This window comes from Limanda limanda, chromosome 16 (genome assembly GCF_963576545.1).
Source record: "Limanda limanda chromosome 16, fLimLim1.1, whole genome shotgun sequence".
Classification (NCBI taxonomy): Eukaryota; Metazoa; Chordata; class Actinopteri; order Pleuronectiformes; family Pleuronectidae; genus Limanda; species Limanda limanda.
In genome coordinates this window covers 4438661-4454072 of record NC_083651.1, presented here as the reverse complement: position 1 = coordinate 4454072, position 15412 = coordinate 4438661, and the positions used below count along the sequence as shown (strand labels likewise).

Genomic DNA, 15412 nt, shown 5'->3' with positions numbered 1-15412 from the left:
TCCCTCTCTGCTTTGGGCACGCACCTGAGGTCCTTGAATCTGTGATCTAGAGCTGTTGCTAGCTTTAACCATGACAGGTTTGTGTTCTCCTTTCGCGTGTGGAGGTCCCCTTTGAATGCAGCCTTGAAGCGCACTACGTAGGCAGGGTCAACATCTGAAATCTCCATTGTATGCAGAAGGTGGCAGAGTGCAGGCAGGACCACAGAGCAGGACACATTTGTAACCGCCCCAAGAGCTCAGTAACATACCTTCAAACACAAACATGACAGAATTATAGACTACAATTTTCATTCACAACACCCATATAGTGGACAGGCCTCAAATTATTTCTAAAATAAAATGTTTTGGAGAAAATAAATGAGTCGAGACTAGGAAAATCACTTTACCTGCATGGCTCCAGCAGTGTTTCCAAATTTGCTAGCCTGTCATATTCAGCTGAGGTTAGCGTAGTGTTGGGACATGGTTTTTGCGCAAACCGCAGGCCTCTCTTTCATCCTGTATGTGTAGTCAAAACCTGAAAGCACATGTTCTTTGTCTTGAGAAAGCCACATGCCGCATGTGCTGGAGGGAACTCAATCTCCCAAGAGGCTACAGGTTCCTTTTGTTTCAGCAAAGTGACAGATAAGTGTGAAAAGCCACCGGGGTCAACTCCAATTGGTCAATTTGGCCACATGACCTGGGGGTCACTGGGTCTATAAAAGAGCACGGGCTCCTCCAATTCTTCCTCTTACCTCAACCCCACCGAAGACAGAAGGCGGACAACCGTCTCTTCCAGAACTCTTCGAAGCGGGAGGCTGCCGGCCTTTCCTCCTACATCGGCAAATGGAGAAACCGGATTTCTCCAGCTCAAATCTTCTCTATCCAACAACCGGAGGACAAAGGTCGAGCTTCACAGCTCATCTTCTAAAGGAAACCTCCACGCATCTCAAGCTTCTTCAAACTTCTTGCAGCGACTCGGTGTCCTGTAAGTAAGAACTTCGAACCAGCATCTGAGCCACAGCTCAACAGAACCGCGGAAGCAGAGACCACACAAACCAGAGACTTCAAAGCCAGGACGAACGGCGGACCGCACAGCAACTTTCTACCTGTTCAAGGACTGGTAACATACTGGGCTTAATTATTATACTAGAATAAGCAAGACTGTTTATTTGATTATGTGTGGTGTTTATAAGTTTGATTGATGTGTTGTATTATTGTTGCTACAAGTAAAATCAAAGTTAATGTAAGCTAGGCTCAACCTAGACTATGCCATTATCTGATTAGCATTTTCACAGACACCGCATATCTCCTCACCTCATTAGCTCAGACCCCACTGCATGTCGTAATACCACTTCTGAAGAAGAAAGGGGGGGCTGCTATCTTAGGGGGTCAAACCACCATTTTGAAAGCATGCTGAAGAAGGTGTGAACTGTTGCTCAACAACCATTCTGAAAGCACCCTAATTTACACACACACACACACACACACGCACACACACACACACACACACACACACACACACACACACACACACACACACTCACCTTTGGAAGTTAGTACATTTTGTTAGTAACTTGGTTTTTGATACTTCATTATGTCCATAACAAATGCTTTCTTTTAAACTTGTCTTTTCATTAATGTTGCATAAGTGAATTTTGCCAACCGTTACACTGTCAAGAACTCTATAAACCTTAACTGTTCATTATATAATCTGTAATAGTACATATTAAGATGTCTAATTGAACTAGATCTAAATGAGACTGATCTTAATCAATAAATTAGCTATCGTTTCCCTTCTGTGAAGGGTGGTGCCCCGCGAGAACTTAAACAAACTAAAGTTATGATTTAATATTAATATTTTAAATATTAATGTTTTATATTTTATTTTGATAAACAAATTTATTGAACGCCTAAAGGCACTCCTAACCATTATTGCACAACAGTGGCCAAGTTGTGCTTCTGCTGGGCCAGCGTTGCCTTCAGTGGCTCTTTGTTGTGCTGGATACGCTTTATCATCTCCAGTGTTGAATTCCAGCGTGTGGCTAAATCCTGGATGAGTGACTCCTCTGTCTGTCCATGGGAAGCTTGCTGAACTTTCAGCTCTCCTGTGTTTGCAGGACTCCCAAACTTCCATTCAGAAGCTTTTTAAATCTAAATTTGCCGTTAAGCACACTGGGGTCCGTCTCCTCACTCATCACTTCACTACTTCTTCACCCATAGGCGGGTAAACATCCGTGCGGGAGGACTACGGCAGGAAATTGTGGTCAGACTTGGTGATATGATTAATTTGCGTTAAAAAAAAATAACACGTTAAGGTTTCCAGATTAATTGTTTATTGAACCCTGCAGCCTTGTCTCATACACTAATGTACTTTAATGTTATTCTCTACCTGCTCTGTGCTCTGTGTCATCACTTCCTATCGTTTTAAACTGTTCAACTGTCTCTGGTGTTTCACTTTACTCAGTTTGTATTAAAGGTAAATGTCTCCATTTTATTGTTTTGCATCCCCTTGGTTCATTTACTTTTTCCAGGGTATCTGCTCAGTGTTGCTGGAACTCACATGGAAGGGACTCGTTCCCTCCTCTTGTTGTTCTTGAGTTAGATTTCATAAAGCAGAGTCTGATAACGTTGGGCTGTGTCCTTTCCTTTGTAAATACCTGCAAAATCACTACATGTTAGATTTCAGTAGGAAAGCTTAGACAATTACTTATATTTCACATAACATGTTACCCCCTGAGGTGGATGATTTGTATGTAATTCTTAAACTTGGCATACAGACATGGGGAGTTTCCATGAACAAGAGTAAAGTGAAAAATCTCTCACCTCTTAAGGTGCTTATTTTTTAAATTATATTACATATGAGCAAGTGATGAGTGCTACAAAGAAAATTAGCCAAATTTACCTTTAAATTTCTTCAGTAAAATCTTTTGAAAGTTGACATACAGACAATCTTTGGCATCTTTTAAGGATTTCTTAAAAATAAATTTAATAGGAGCAAGTTACACATGCTATGAGAATGTAGCTGACCTTCCATTTATTTTTCTTTAAAAAACAAAATTATAATATTCCATTTCCTCATACGTTATCTTATCTGGAAACCAAATGATTTTTACTGATTCTGTCAAACTTCCTCAATAAATGTCCTTATAATTAAATTGATAAGAGAATTTAAATTAAACACACAATACACCTGCTTTAATAATTTAGCGTGTGAGCTAAAACACGTTATAATTAAACTGCGGGGGGAGGAACGAATGTTAGAGGCCAGGCGGGCCGTCGGATTGAGTAAAATGTTACACCGGAAGTGCAATAGAGGTCGCCGCTTGAATTGAACAACACTGAAATCCAGTCAGCGCACACATGGGGCTGTAGGAGGCGGGTTTACTGGGAACACTGGGAACACTGGAGACCACCAGCGTCCCACCATGAACACATGAGCTGAAGCAGGAGACATGTGAGCGGTAGGTTTATACTTTGTCATGACGGAAGCTGCCATTAGTGAGCACAACTACACACCAGCTCCACAGTGTAGAGTCTGAGTCCGGAACCATCATGCCCCTGTCGGACTTCCTGGACGGCCTGAAGGACAACCCCTACTTCGGGGCAGGCTTCGGTCTGGTCGGGGTGGGCACAGCACTGGCAGTGGCACGGAAAGGAGCCCAGGTGGGGATGATCTTCTTCCGCAGGAACTACATGATCACCCTGGAGGTGCCCAGCCGGGACAAGAGCTACCACTGGCTGCTGAGCTGGATCACCAAGCACGCCAGGCACACGCAGCACCTGAGTGTGCAGACCTCCTACCTGGCTCATGAGAGTGGACGGGTGCACACGCAGTTTGACTTTCACCCCAGCCCTGGGAACCACATCATCTGGTGAGAGCTCATTCTAATACACGAAAACCATATAGAGATGATACTGTAATATATGAGGGTTGGATCACTCTTAATATAAAGGAACAACAACAAGATGGAGACGGATCATTTTCTGAGCAGCACTTTAATGTTCTCCACGCTGGTCATCTACATCAACATGTCCATAATGAATGTATGAACAGAAATATATGTAAATCACTTAACTGTGAACCTGAACCTTGACTTTCACCCAATCCCTGGAAACCACATCATCTGGTGAGAGCTCATTCTAAGACTTACTTGATGACATCTAGTTCTACAGGGCATCTTGTTTTTAAAGCTTTGCATCAGGTTTGAGGCTTACGGCATAAAAACAATATAGAGATGATACTGTAACATGAGGGTTGGATCACTCTTAATGTAAAGGAACAACAAGATGGAGACGGATCACTTTCTGGGCAGCACTTTAATGTTTTCCACGCTGGTCATCTACATGTCAATAATGAATGTATAAACAGAAATATATGTAAATCACTTAACTGTGAACATTATACATACATTAGGAGTTAATTAACATAAATTAACTTAACTTTCCACCTTGTGGGAGGTGCTTCAGGAAGCGTGGGGTGAAATTTCTACAGATTACCTCAACAAATCAACAGCTAGAATGCCAAAGGTCGGCAATGCTGTAATTGCTGCAAATGGAGCATTCTTTGATGAAAGTAAAGATGGAAGAACAAAATTAATATTTCAAATAAAAATAATTATTTCTACCCTTGTCAATGTCTTGACTATATTTTCTATTGCTTTTGCAACTCATGTGATAAATAAAAGTGTGAGTTTTCATGGAAAACAGGAAATTGTCTGGGTGACTCCAAACTTTTGAACGGCAGTGTATATGAATCTGCTCTCTCAGCATTTGTGATCTTGTCCTCCGTGGTGCTCTGCAGGTATGGGAGGAAGTGGATCCGGGTGGAGAGGACCAGAGAGAAGCAGATGGTGGATCTGAATACTGGAACCCCATGGGAGTCCGTCACCTTCACGGCTTTAGGCAGAGACAGACAAATCTTCTTTAATATCCTACAAGAAGGTAAAGAGCTACATCATGTTCCTGATACGTTTCACAGATTCTTGTCTCATGCAATAGTCTTGTGGCCTTTAACCATTTATTGGCATTTCAAAGCAGCTGTGAATCATGTTTTGTAGCAAGAGAACTGGCCCTGAAGCAGGAGGAGGGGCGCACGGTGATGTACACGGCCATGGGGGCTGAGTGGAGACCCTTTGGGTTTCCACGGCGACGCAGACCCCTGAGCTCCGTGGTGCTGGAGGCTGGCGTGGCTGAGAAGCTCGTGGACGATGTGAAGGACTTCATTGGAAGCCCCAAGTGGTACACAGACAGAGGTGAACTATACCAGCGCTCAAACATATTCATTCAGTGTAATATATCAGAATCAGAATCAGAAGGTATTTATTGCCAAGTAGGTTTTCATCTACCTGGAATTTGCTCTGGTTATTGGTGCATACAATGAACATAGAAGCATAAAAACACAATAAATACAACACACATAAGAAAAACAATAAAAAACAATATATATTTACTCACTATTTACTTCTTATTTACTCACTTTGTCTAATATTTATACTAAGTAACATTTATTTAGACATAAACATATCTATATAAAAATATATAAAAGATAAAAGATATAAAAAAGTGAAGTGAAATGCAAAATGCAAAACAGTGAACAGTGTCAAATTGCAATATGCAATGTAATGCAGTATAATATAATATTCTGTGTGTTAATTTAACACATCCTTGAGGTGTGGGGGCGGAATACAATTGTCTTTAATTTATTTTAATATGATCTCAATATCTAATTTAGGTTTTAGTATCATGATTGCCTCTGTTGTCTGATGTATTGGTTTTGGCCTGGTCTGTGCACTTGCTACAGCATGTGTATAATGTGGTTAAAATGAGCAAAAGCACATAAATTGTTGACACTTTTGTTAATTTGCATGTTTTGTAACGCACAATCCTCTTAAATCTCTGCAGGCATCCCCTACAGAAGAGGATATCTGCTGTATGGACCCCCAGGATGTGGCAAGAGCAGCTTTATGTGAGTGTGCTACTAGTACTTGGAAGTATTTGCTGTAGATGGACTAAGTCAGGTATCGTCTTCTCATCATCATCCGTCTGTGACTCTTTGTGCTTCAGCACGGCTCTGGCTGGGGAGCTGGGCTACAGCATCTGTCTGATGAGCCTGAGTGACCGAACCCTGTCTGACGACCGGCTCAACCACCTGCTGAGCGTGGCGCCGCAGCAGAGCATCATCCTGCTGGAGGACGTGGACGCAGCCTTCGTCAGCCGAGACCTGATTCCAGCAGAGAGTAAGTAGAGCTGGAGGACACTTGGTTTAGGGTTAGTTGTTGTTAATATACTGAGAAATACAGAATCCCCTTCCTTTTTTTTAAATAATCAGATTTTTCTTTCATGCCCTTTCATTCACAAGTTTCAAGTCTCGACTGAGTTACCTGGTGCAGCTGTGGCTGCTCTTTGTGTTTCACGTTACCTTCCTCTTTGCCTCACAGACCCTCTGGCCTTTCAGGGAATGGGAAGACTGACCTTCAGTGGTCTGCTCAACTCTCTGGACGGAGTGGCTTCCTCTGAGGCCAGAATAGTTTTTATGACCACCAACTTCATTGACAGGTAAACTTGGATTAGTGTAAATATATAAACAAGGTACTTACAGTAAATGACTGAACTCTGCAGTTCTTGAACGAATGTGGCTGTGTGTCTGGATGTGTAGACAAGCAAAGGACTAATGCATCTGCCATAAAGACTTCAAAAGTTGGTTTTAAGTTTCTTTTGCTGCCCCAAGTGTACAAATATCAAGTACACCAGGTTCAAAATATTAAAACCTTTTCAAAACAAACACAATTATAGCTAGAGAATAGAACTGTTTTTTTCAAGGTCTATCTATGTGACTTTGACATTTGTGTTTTGTGTCCGTGCCGTTGATTGAGAGTTCTCTGCTCACGCAGGTTGGACGCGGCGCTGATCCGACCCGGCCGTGTGGATCTGAAGCAGTACATCGGCCACTGCACCCACTGGCAGCTCACCCAGATGTTCCGGCGCTTCTACCCACTGGAGCCGGCTTCTGAAGCCGAGCGCTTCGCAGAGCGGGCGCTCGCTGCCGGCTCGGAGATCAGTGCTGCTCAGGTGCAAGGACACTTTCTGATGCACAAAGCAGACGCTAAAGGATCTATAGACAATGTTGCCCAGATCAAAGGATGAAAGGAGCTGGGGGGGCTGTCTTCGGAGACAGTTGAATACAGAGAAATGTAAAACAAACCATTTGTTTCCAGTTGACTGTATATTATTAGTATTCTTAATAAAACAAATGTTCTAAGATACCACAGACTACGTGATACCAATCTCAAAACCCGTTGGCTATCAGCTGACAACAAATCAGCCAATATTTGGTGTGTTTTGGTGTCAAGTGGATATTTGGGGACAAGACCCTGTTTTCTGTTCACCGTTTACAGTCCCATGAGCTTCAGTAGCTTCAACAGTTCTCCTTAAAAACACAAATGATACTTTCTGTAGCTGTTTTAGGTCCAGATGACATTTTGGCTACCATCTCTACCAACACCTATTTAGCATTTTAATGCAAATAAATTAAAATGCAGATACGTATTTACCCTCTTTTTCTCTCCACCCACTCTTTACCCAACACAGAACTAAGCAGGCCTATTTGAGTCCTCCCCATATTTGTGGGAAATGTATAAAATAAGAAGTAGCCCACTTTCCAATAAATACAAACATATAGCTTTAGCCTAATAACCTTAAAAAGATATATTTTAGTTTACGAAATATGAAAACAAAAAGTGAGAGCAGGTCAGACTGGAGGCGGACATGAAACTGAAGCTCGGTACAAACCAACTGCAGCTTCTCCTCTTTCCAGTGATAAGAAGCTTCACGTGAACGAGCTCTAATCTCACTGTGTGTGTCTGTGTGTGCTGTCTGGGAACACACACACACGCTCCTGGTATTTCATGAGTTCCTGATACGATGATGATTTAAAACATGGGGGAACTAAACATGATTCGTCAAATTAGAAATAGAAACCAGATGTCTGAAAAGAATCGGAGGATTTACATCTTGAATATGTTTATGGAGATGAAAATGATAATAAATCCATTCTTATCAAATACATCACAGTGCAATATTAGACCAGAAACTCACAAGTGAAAGTTGTCGTCTACAAGATGATAGAAATTCTACAAATTTCATTTCAAAAAGCCCCAAAGCACCACACGTATTATCTGTAAGCCCTTCACATTGTAATGTTGAGACCTTTAACACATGAGGACTGTGCAGAGAAATGAACAGGAAGAAACCATAGACTCAAATGAAATGTGACACCATTACGTAAAATGAAGAGAAAGCCAAAGATGAAAAATGTGGTTTTGATTTTCTTCCTGGGGAGAGAAATGGTTTCGAGAAAACAAGATGTTTTGCAATAGGAAATTCACTGTGTATTTGTTTTAGCTTCATGCAACTCAAAGTTTTAAAGTCTCTTCAGTCTCTTCTTTGTCATCAAGGACATCGAACCTCAATAGTTTAATTGAAGGCATTCAGTTTTTTTATGTATACGTAGTAAAGCACAACTGCAGAAATGAAAGTATCGTTACCGTGCATTTGAGCATTATTTGTCTGGATTGTGTTTTAGATACCCAGCAAACTAAATATGACCTTTCAATTTGTTTTTGCACTTCAGATAAACGAGTGGAAAGAGCTTTTAGCCTTCCTGGTCCTGGTAGATCCTTGAGAGTTGGACTGGAGGGGTTAAACATTCAGTGAAACATGACTCCTCCCTGCTCAGTTACCCTGGTAGAATGTCACAGGGGCCTCTTTGTGTTTGCTATTTTTCCATCATCATGGCTTCAGGTCTGTCCCGATGCCTCACGAGCAGGAGTGGCGGCTGGCGGCTGCCTGGCCCCATCGCCGTGGTCCGGGTCCGCTCCAGGTTGAGAAGCTCCTCTTCTGCACCGGGGGTCCTCTCTGCCGTCCAGGACAAACCTCGGACCAGGAAGGACCTGCCTCATGTCAGCTCCTTGGAGCTGATCTACAGATTAGTGTTCCAGGGTTTCTTCAAGCGTGTGCACGAGCTACAGGTATTCCAGCTGCAGCACCAGGCTTCTATCACAGTGATGCATCCTTGTTTTGATCTGCATCAAATAGTGTCCACTGGATATTTTGATGCATGGCAAAAAATCTCAGTTTAGACTCTGTGGTTCTGATTCTCTTTTCCCCAGTGTCAATGCACACTAAAACTGGTCAGGCCTGTTGAATTACCGTGGTTCCCATAGTAACCTCCAGATAACTACAGCTAATCTCAGCTCACTCTCACAGAGGAGAGGATTGTTTCCCCTGTTCCAGTCACGTCTAAACCATCACACACTCACATGCTCTGCTCATTCCTCGTGGAACAACACCATGAATGTTCTTCTTCCCTACGACCGATCCGACTGCTTGTGCAATCTGTTCATTCCTCTCTCTGGTGTTCACATCAGATCTATGAGAAGCGGCGCTATGGAAACATATACAGAGACGGGATGAGGGCGGTGTCCGTGAACACGCCACAGCTGCTGGAGGAAGTCATGAGGAACGATGACAAGTTCCCCTGTCGAGGAGACATGTCCCTGTGGAGAGACTATCGGGACCTGAGAGGATTTGGCTACGGGCCTTTCACGGTGTAAGAATGAAAAACACTGCTTCCCAAATCTCTTTAGGGCTGGTGTGGGACACATTTGAACCTTTGTGCTGATGAAGTGGTCACAAAGGTTTTAGGGTGAAAGTTGAATGTCAATTGAGATTTCAGAAATATACAATTTATTCAATACGGGCAAATGATTTAAAAAGACGGAACAAACAGCAGAGGATCATGTGCAAAGGTTGAAGTATACTGGCCTGGACTTGATACAAATAACAGATTAAAAACTGAGAAGTTAAAGGCTCCAGACCCAATTTAACAAAGCTAAAATATCATGCATTAAACAAGCACAGCACACTTCAAGAATCTTAACACTGCAAGCGATATAATACAACAAAATGACAGAAGAGGGCCTCTAGTTTATGCAGCCAAGAACTCACCAATATTCAAGTCATTAAACCCGGATTTCACAGTACCAGTCAACCATATTGCACGTTGCCAAAGAACAAAATAAAATAAAATAAAACAAAGAAAGCAATCATCAAACCAATTAATCAGAAAGAAACTAAATCTAAACAAGGACAAATAATCTAAATGAAATCTAAATGTGGGAATCAACAAGTCCCGGGATCCCCACCTGACTTGGACTGTTATTCTGCCCCCACACCTCAAGGATGTGTTCAATTAACACATATTACATTATATTATATTATACTGCATTACATTTCATATTGCAACTTGACACCGTTCTACTGTTTTACATTTTGCATTTCACTTTTTACTTCACTTTTTATATCTTTTATCTTTTATATATTTTTTTATAGATATGTTTATGTCTAAATAAATGTAACTTTGTATAAATATTAGAAAAAAGGAGTAAATAAAAAGTAAATAGTGAGTAAATATATATACTTTTTTATTGTTTTTCTTATGTGTGTTGTATTTATTGTGTTTTTATGTTCATTGTATGCACCAATAACCAGAGCAAATTCCAGGTAGGTGTAAACCTACTTTGCAATAAATGCCTTCTGATTCTGATATTGCACATTACCATAGAACAAAATAAAATAAAATAAATCAAAGAAACCAATAATCAAACCAATTAATCAGAAAGACACTAAATCTAAACAAGGCCAAATAATCTAAATGAAATCTAAATGTGGGAAAATAACACTGCTAAAACTATGACACTTTACTAAGAATTGACCCGGTTACACTGAGATGCTTTGGTTTGCCTTCTGTTCCCAGGGAGAAGGAGCAGTGGTACAACCTGAGAGCGACAATGAACAAGCGCATGCTGCACCCGAAGGACTCGGCCCAGTACGGGGGGGCCATCAGCGCCGTGGTTACCGACTTCATCCAGAGGATCCACTGTCTGCGGCAGAGCAGCCCCACAGGAGATCTGGTGACCAACGTGTCCAATGAGCTCTATCACTTCTCACTAGAGGGTTTGTAGAAAGTCTGAAAGCGGCACGCTCATATTAAATATTAATAATACAAATATTTATTGACATTAATGAAACTTTGGGGCAAATCTTCCTCCAAAGGAAGGCAACGAGATTTATTGATTAGGTCTCATTAACTTACTTATTACAAATTTGGAACTGGACCTAAATTAATATCCTTAATCAAAATGACCACATCAGAAGTTAGCAAAGTTGATGGTTATGGAGTCCTGGACAGTGTAGAGGTTGGTAAAAATCCCACTTATGCAACATTAATGAAGACATGTGTTTTAAAGAAAAAAGGTTTATCATGAAAATAAGTACTTACACAAACTTAGTTAAAGGTGTACTTACTATATACATATATGCAAATGTGTAAATGAAGTTTGAGGTTGTTTTTTTCTGGTATTGATGGTAATTCAGATTCAGAATTTTGAGGTTTTTTCTGATCTTCCTTTCTTGCACTTAAGTATTGCTTGTTACTTGTTATAACTTACTGAAGCCTATTTTTTACTCTTGCTGCTGTAATGTTGCAAATTTCCCCCTTGAGGGACTAATAAAGGATTATCTTATCTTATCTTGTCTCTTACCCATCTCCACTCAGGTATTGCTTCCATTCTGTTTGAGACCAGGCTTGGGAGTCTGGAAAAGGAAATTCCCGCAGGTACACAAGACTTCATCAATGCCATAAGTGAGATGTTCACCAACAGCTTGCCTGTGATGGTGACGCCCAAGTGGAGCCGCAACCTGCTGCCCTACTGGAAACGCTACATCGCCGGCTGGGACGGCATCTTCACTTTCGGTGAGTTGAACAAGAAAGGCAGAGCAGAGGTGGTAAATAATGTAGAATTCCTGATTGAGTATATGTGTCATTACTCAAAGTTAATTTAAATACGCTATTTTGTTTATTTTTTGTTTCATAAAATTCTAGTGAAGAATATTGATGCCACTGTCATAGCTGAACACTGAATATCAAACTACAGAACCAGTACTGGCCAACTGATACTGGATGTTTGGGGCTAATGTTGGTACCAATTCTAGGACACAAAAATCTCTAAAATATCAATGTATCGACTTATATTCATTTAATTTCCTGACTTTGTTAAGCAGCCTATGGTTCCTTTAAATGTGCATCAAGAATCCATGTTATTATCATCTTTATTATTACTGTACTAATTAACATACTAAACTACAAATGGCAATTTGCTAGTATCCTATCTAATTTCTCTTTGTTTGAGATTCATCATAGTTCTGTTTTTCTACATCTCTAAATTCAACCAAGAGTCTTCTTCTGCCCATTATTATAAAACATTTTCAAACCCATTCATTGTACAGGTTCAACCAGTGTGAAGGACAGCTAAAGGATTTCTAGCTGTAGCATCATAGTACAAAGATGACAGTGGCATCAATCCTCTCATCTAACTCTTTGCAAGAAAGCAACCGGCATATTTCCCAAAATGTATAAATGATTCACCTGTTATTCTGCCTTTAAATCACAGAAGAAAATGTATGAGGGGTTCATTTAGTCTGTATGGTGGATGATAAAATGAAACCCTTATCCCAGCTAAAGTGCTGATTGATAAGAAGATGGAGGACATTCAGTGGCGTGTGGACAACAGACAGGAAGTGGAGGGAGAGTATCTAACGCACCTCCTCGCCAACACTGAGATGAGCCTGAAGGACGTGTACGGCAGCATCACCGAGCTGCTCCTAGCCGGAGTGGACACGGTAACTGTGACACTTCCAGTGTTAGGTTGAAGAAAATAGAAATTAGAGAGAATAAATTGGTAATTTGAGGCTATGTGTCATTTTACAGGGGCAATATTGGAAGATCAGCCTGTTCCCTGTGTTTGAATAAGGAATGCCAAGTGTCTTCTTATGTTAACAAGATGAAATACTTAATATTTTGGCTGCTCAGCATAAAATTATCATAAGTATCGTAAAGATTGGGTAAGAAAGTGTCTAGAACCACAGAGGATTGATGGAAAATGACTCTATTATACTCTATTAATACTCTATTACTATAAGAGTGAATACGGCCCTAATACTCTGTTATACTTCTCAGAGGATATTTCTACTTTGACTGCAGAATTGTAGTAGAATAAATAGGTGAAAACGAAATCTACCCCACAAAAAACACACCACTTTAGCTTTTATGACCCACTCTGAATACATCTCATGAACAGATATCATCTCTCTCTGCCTGTGTTCTTCTTATTGGCTTCTCTTTGTTTGTCCAAGACGTCCAATACCCTCACCTGGACTTTGCACCTGCTGTCCCGGGACCCCCAAATCCAGGACAGACTTTATGAAGAAGTGTCAACATTCGTCCCAGCGGACCGGACCCCCTCCGCGGCTGAGGTCACTCGGATGCCATACTTAAGGGCTGTCATCAAGGAGGCCCTGAGGTAGAGGTGGTTAGAGAGGAGAAGGTGTTGTGATGGGGCTCTGCTGCCACAGTAATGTCAAAACATGTATATAGATAGATAGATAGATGGATACTTTATTAATCCCGTGGGAAATTTAGATCATCCAGTAGCTTATACACTTTAACACCTCACTGACATACATACATAAATCACATACGGAGAACATATTTACAGATACAGGAATGGAATCCAATGATGTGATTGTGTCAGTGTCCAGTAGGGAAGTGTTCTTGTGCTGCTGGAGTGGAAAGTACAATAATATATATATATATATATATATATATATATATATATATATATATATATATGTATAAAACAACAAAAATATATAAATATGTAAGAATATGTAGTGGTATTGGAAGGGGATCGGGATGAAATCGTCTTAGTTCTCTGAAACAAAAACACGATTCTTTCCTGTTTGCAGGATGTACCCGGTGGTTCCTATCAATGGGAGGATCGTTTCAGCAAAGAGCGTTGCGATTGGTGGATATCGATTCTCCAAGAATGTGGGTAGTTTTTTTTAACCATTATTACACTTTTTGTACTGGTTTTGAAAATACTTTTATTATAACTTAAAGAGAAAAGTCGTCTTTTTAGAATAGTAGTTTATGACGTGTCTAATATCTCAACTGTTGCTCCTGCAGACTACTTTCACGCTCTGTCACTACGCCATCAGTCACGATGAAGACGCGTTCCCGGAGCCGTTCACGTTCAGGCCGGAGAGATGGCTCCGCGATGGCCGCCAGATGCCACACCCCTTCGGCTCCATCCCCTTCGGCTTCGGGGTGAGAGGCTGCGTCGGGCGGCGGATCGCTGAGCTCGAGATGTACATGGTCGTGTTTCAGGTAAATGACAGATTCAACTTGAGAAAACTCCTTTTCAGACTTTTCAGATTTTTCTTTGCTCCAACATGAGTTCACCAGCTGATTTCTTACTTTGTTCAACTTAGTTTGTATGGAGGACCATACATGACCTAAGTATAAATAAATAAATGTATAAATAATACAGAAATAAATAAATAAATATATAAAAAAGGAAATACATAAATTAATACAGAAATAAATAAATAAATATGTTAATAACAACAGAAATGTCTAAATAAAGGTCTTAAATATATTTCCACATTTATTTATTTATTTATTTCTGTATTTATTTATACATTTATTTATTTATACTTTAGTCATGTATGGTCCTCCATAAGTTTGTGGGCATTAAAACGAAGGAATGAGCTGATACATGCAAAATGCTCAGCAGAACTGGTGAAAAGTGATTTTCATTCTAATTAAATAAGGAATTACAGAAATACTGATAAGTGCAAGTTTAAAGTTGAACTAGTTTCTGTGGAATCAATCCAAGAATTATAGGCAACTATGTTGACAAGGCTTCATGGCAAATTCCCCTGTATAGCGGCGCTAATAAAAAAGCATCTTATCATTCAGTCAGCTCTTTAATAAAGTGACTGCACTAACTCCATATTTCTTTTTGTGCCTCCCAGCTAATCAGGCTGTTTGAAATCAAACCCGACCCAACGATGGGAGAGTTGAAGTGCGTCAGCCGCACCGTCCTGGTTCCAGAGCAGCAAGTGAACCTGCACTTTGTGGAGAGACCACGTGAAAACACAGCTTGATTTGTGTTTGATTTTAAAGCAAATGTTGCATCTGAGAGTTTGTATTTGTGTCTTTAAGTGTATTTTGTAGGTTTTTAAGCTTTATATATCTATCTTCCATTCAATTTTGTGAAGACCAATTTATGCTACTGAAATGCTAACATTATCATATACAGACATAGATATCATACACCAGCAAGATGCATTGGTTTTTGTTATTAGATAATAAATGAGTGATGCTGTGGTTACATGATAAAATGAATTTTTGTGATGTTAATGATCCAAGGTTAATGATCTCTGTTCCATTCTGAATGAGCTGCTGGCATAATTCATGTTGCGAGTAAAGCTTTGGTTATATAAAGGTGTTGGTATGCAACTGATTAAGAGA

General features: G+C 40.4%; 2 protein-coding genes across 3 annotated transcripts; both read left to right on the top strand.

Annotated features, from left to right (window-relative positions):
- Positions 1-3306: 3306 nt before the first annotated feature.
- Positions 3307-7241, top strand: LOC133021696 (mitochondrial chaperone BCS1). 2 transcript variants are annotated; one of them, XM_061088652.1, is made up of 7 exons: positions 3307-3851; positions 4781-4920; positions 5037-5231; positions 5881-5944; positions 6043-6215; positions 6417-6534; positions 6870-7241. In XM_061088652.1, exons 1-7 carry the CDS (start codon positions 3532-3534, stop codon positions 7120-7122), a joined length of 1263 nt encoding a protein of 420 aa, XP_060944635.1. In that variant the 5' UTR covers positions 3307-3531; the 3' UTR covers positions 7123-7241. The 2 variants fall into 2 exon arrangements, with proteins under 2 accessions (XP_060944635.1, XP_060944636.1); XM_061088653.1 differs by lacking the exon at positions 3307-3851 and adding an exon at positions 4099-4106.
- A 1527-nt stretch (positions 7242-8768) lies between these two features.
- On the top strand, positions 8769-15045 carry LOC133021926 (sterol 26-hydroxylase, mitochondrial). Its single transcript, XM_061088935.1, has 9 exons — positions 8769-9005; positions 9405-9586; positions 10793-10992; positions 11594-11791; positions 12554-12717; positions 13231-13397; positions 13843-13924; positions 14063-14263; positions 14914-15045. The coding sequence occupies exons 1-9, from the start codon at positions 8769-8771 to the stop codon at positions 15043-15045; spliced, it is 1563 nt and encodes a 520-aa protein (XP_060944918.1).
- The last annotated feature ends 367 nt before the right edge of the window (positions 15046-15412 follow it).

What these genes read in the sequence shown, in the direction of transcription:
- LOC133021696 (XM_061088652.1), top strand. Translation starts at nt 3,532, where the DNA reads ATGCCCCTGTCGGACTTCCTGGACGGCCTGAAGGACAACCCCTACTTC. An exon ending in CAAGTGGTACACAGACAGAG is followed by an intron (nt 5,232 to 5,880) that starts GTGAACTATACC and finishes AAATCTCTGCAG; the next exon opens with GCATCCCCTACAGAAGAGGA. An exon ending in AGACCTGATTCCAGCAGAGA is followed by an intron (nt 6,216 to 6,416) that starts GTAAGTAGAGCT and finishes TTTGCCTCACAG; the next exon opens with ACCCTCTGGCCTTTCAGGGA.
- LOC133021926 (XM_061088935.1), top strand. Translation starts at nt 8,769, where the DNA reads ATGGCTTCAGGTCTGTCCCGATGCCTCACGAGCAGGAGTGGCGGCTGG. An exon ending in GGCTACGGGCCTTTCACGGT is followed by an intron (nt 9,587 to 10,792) that starts GTAAGAATGAAA and finishes TTCTGTTCCCAG; the next exon opens with GGAGAAGGAGCAGTGGTACA. An exon ending in TCCTAGCCGGAGTGGACACG is followed by an intron (nt 12,718 to 13,230) that starts GTAACTGTGACA and finishes TGTTTGTCCAAG; the next exon opens with ACGTCCAATACCCTCACCTG.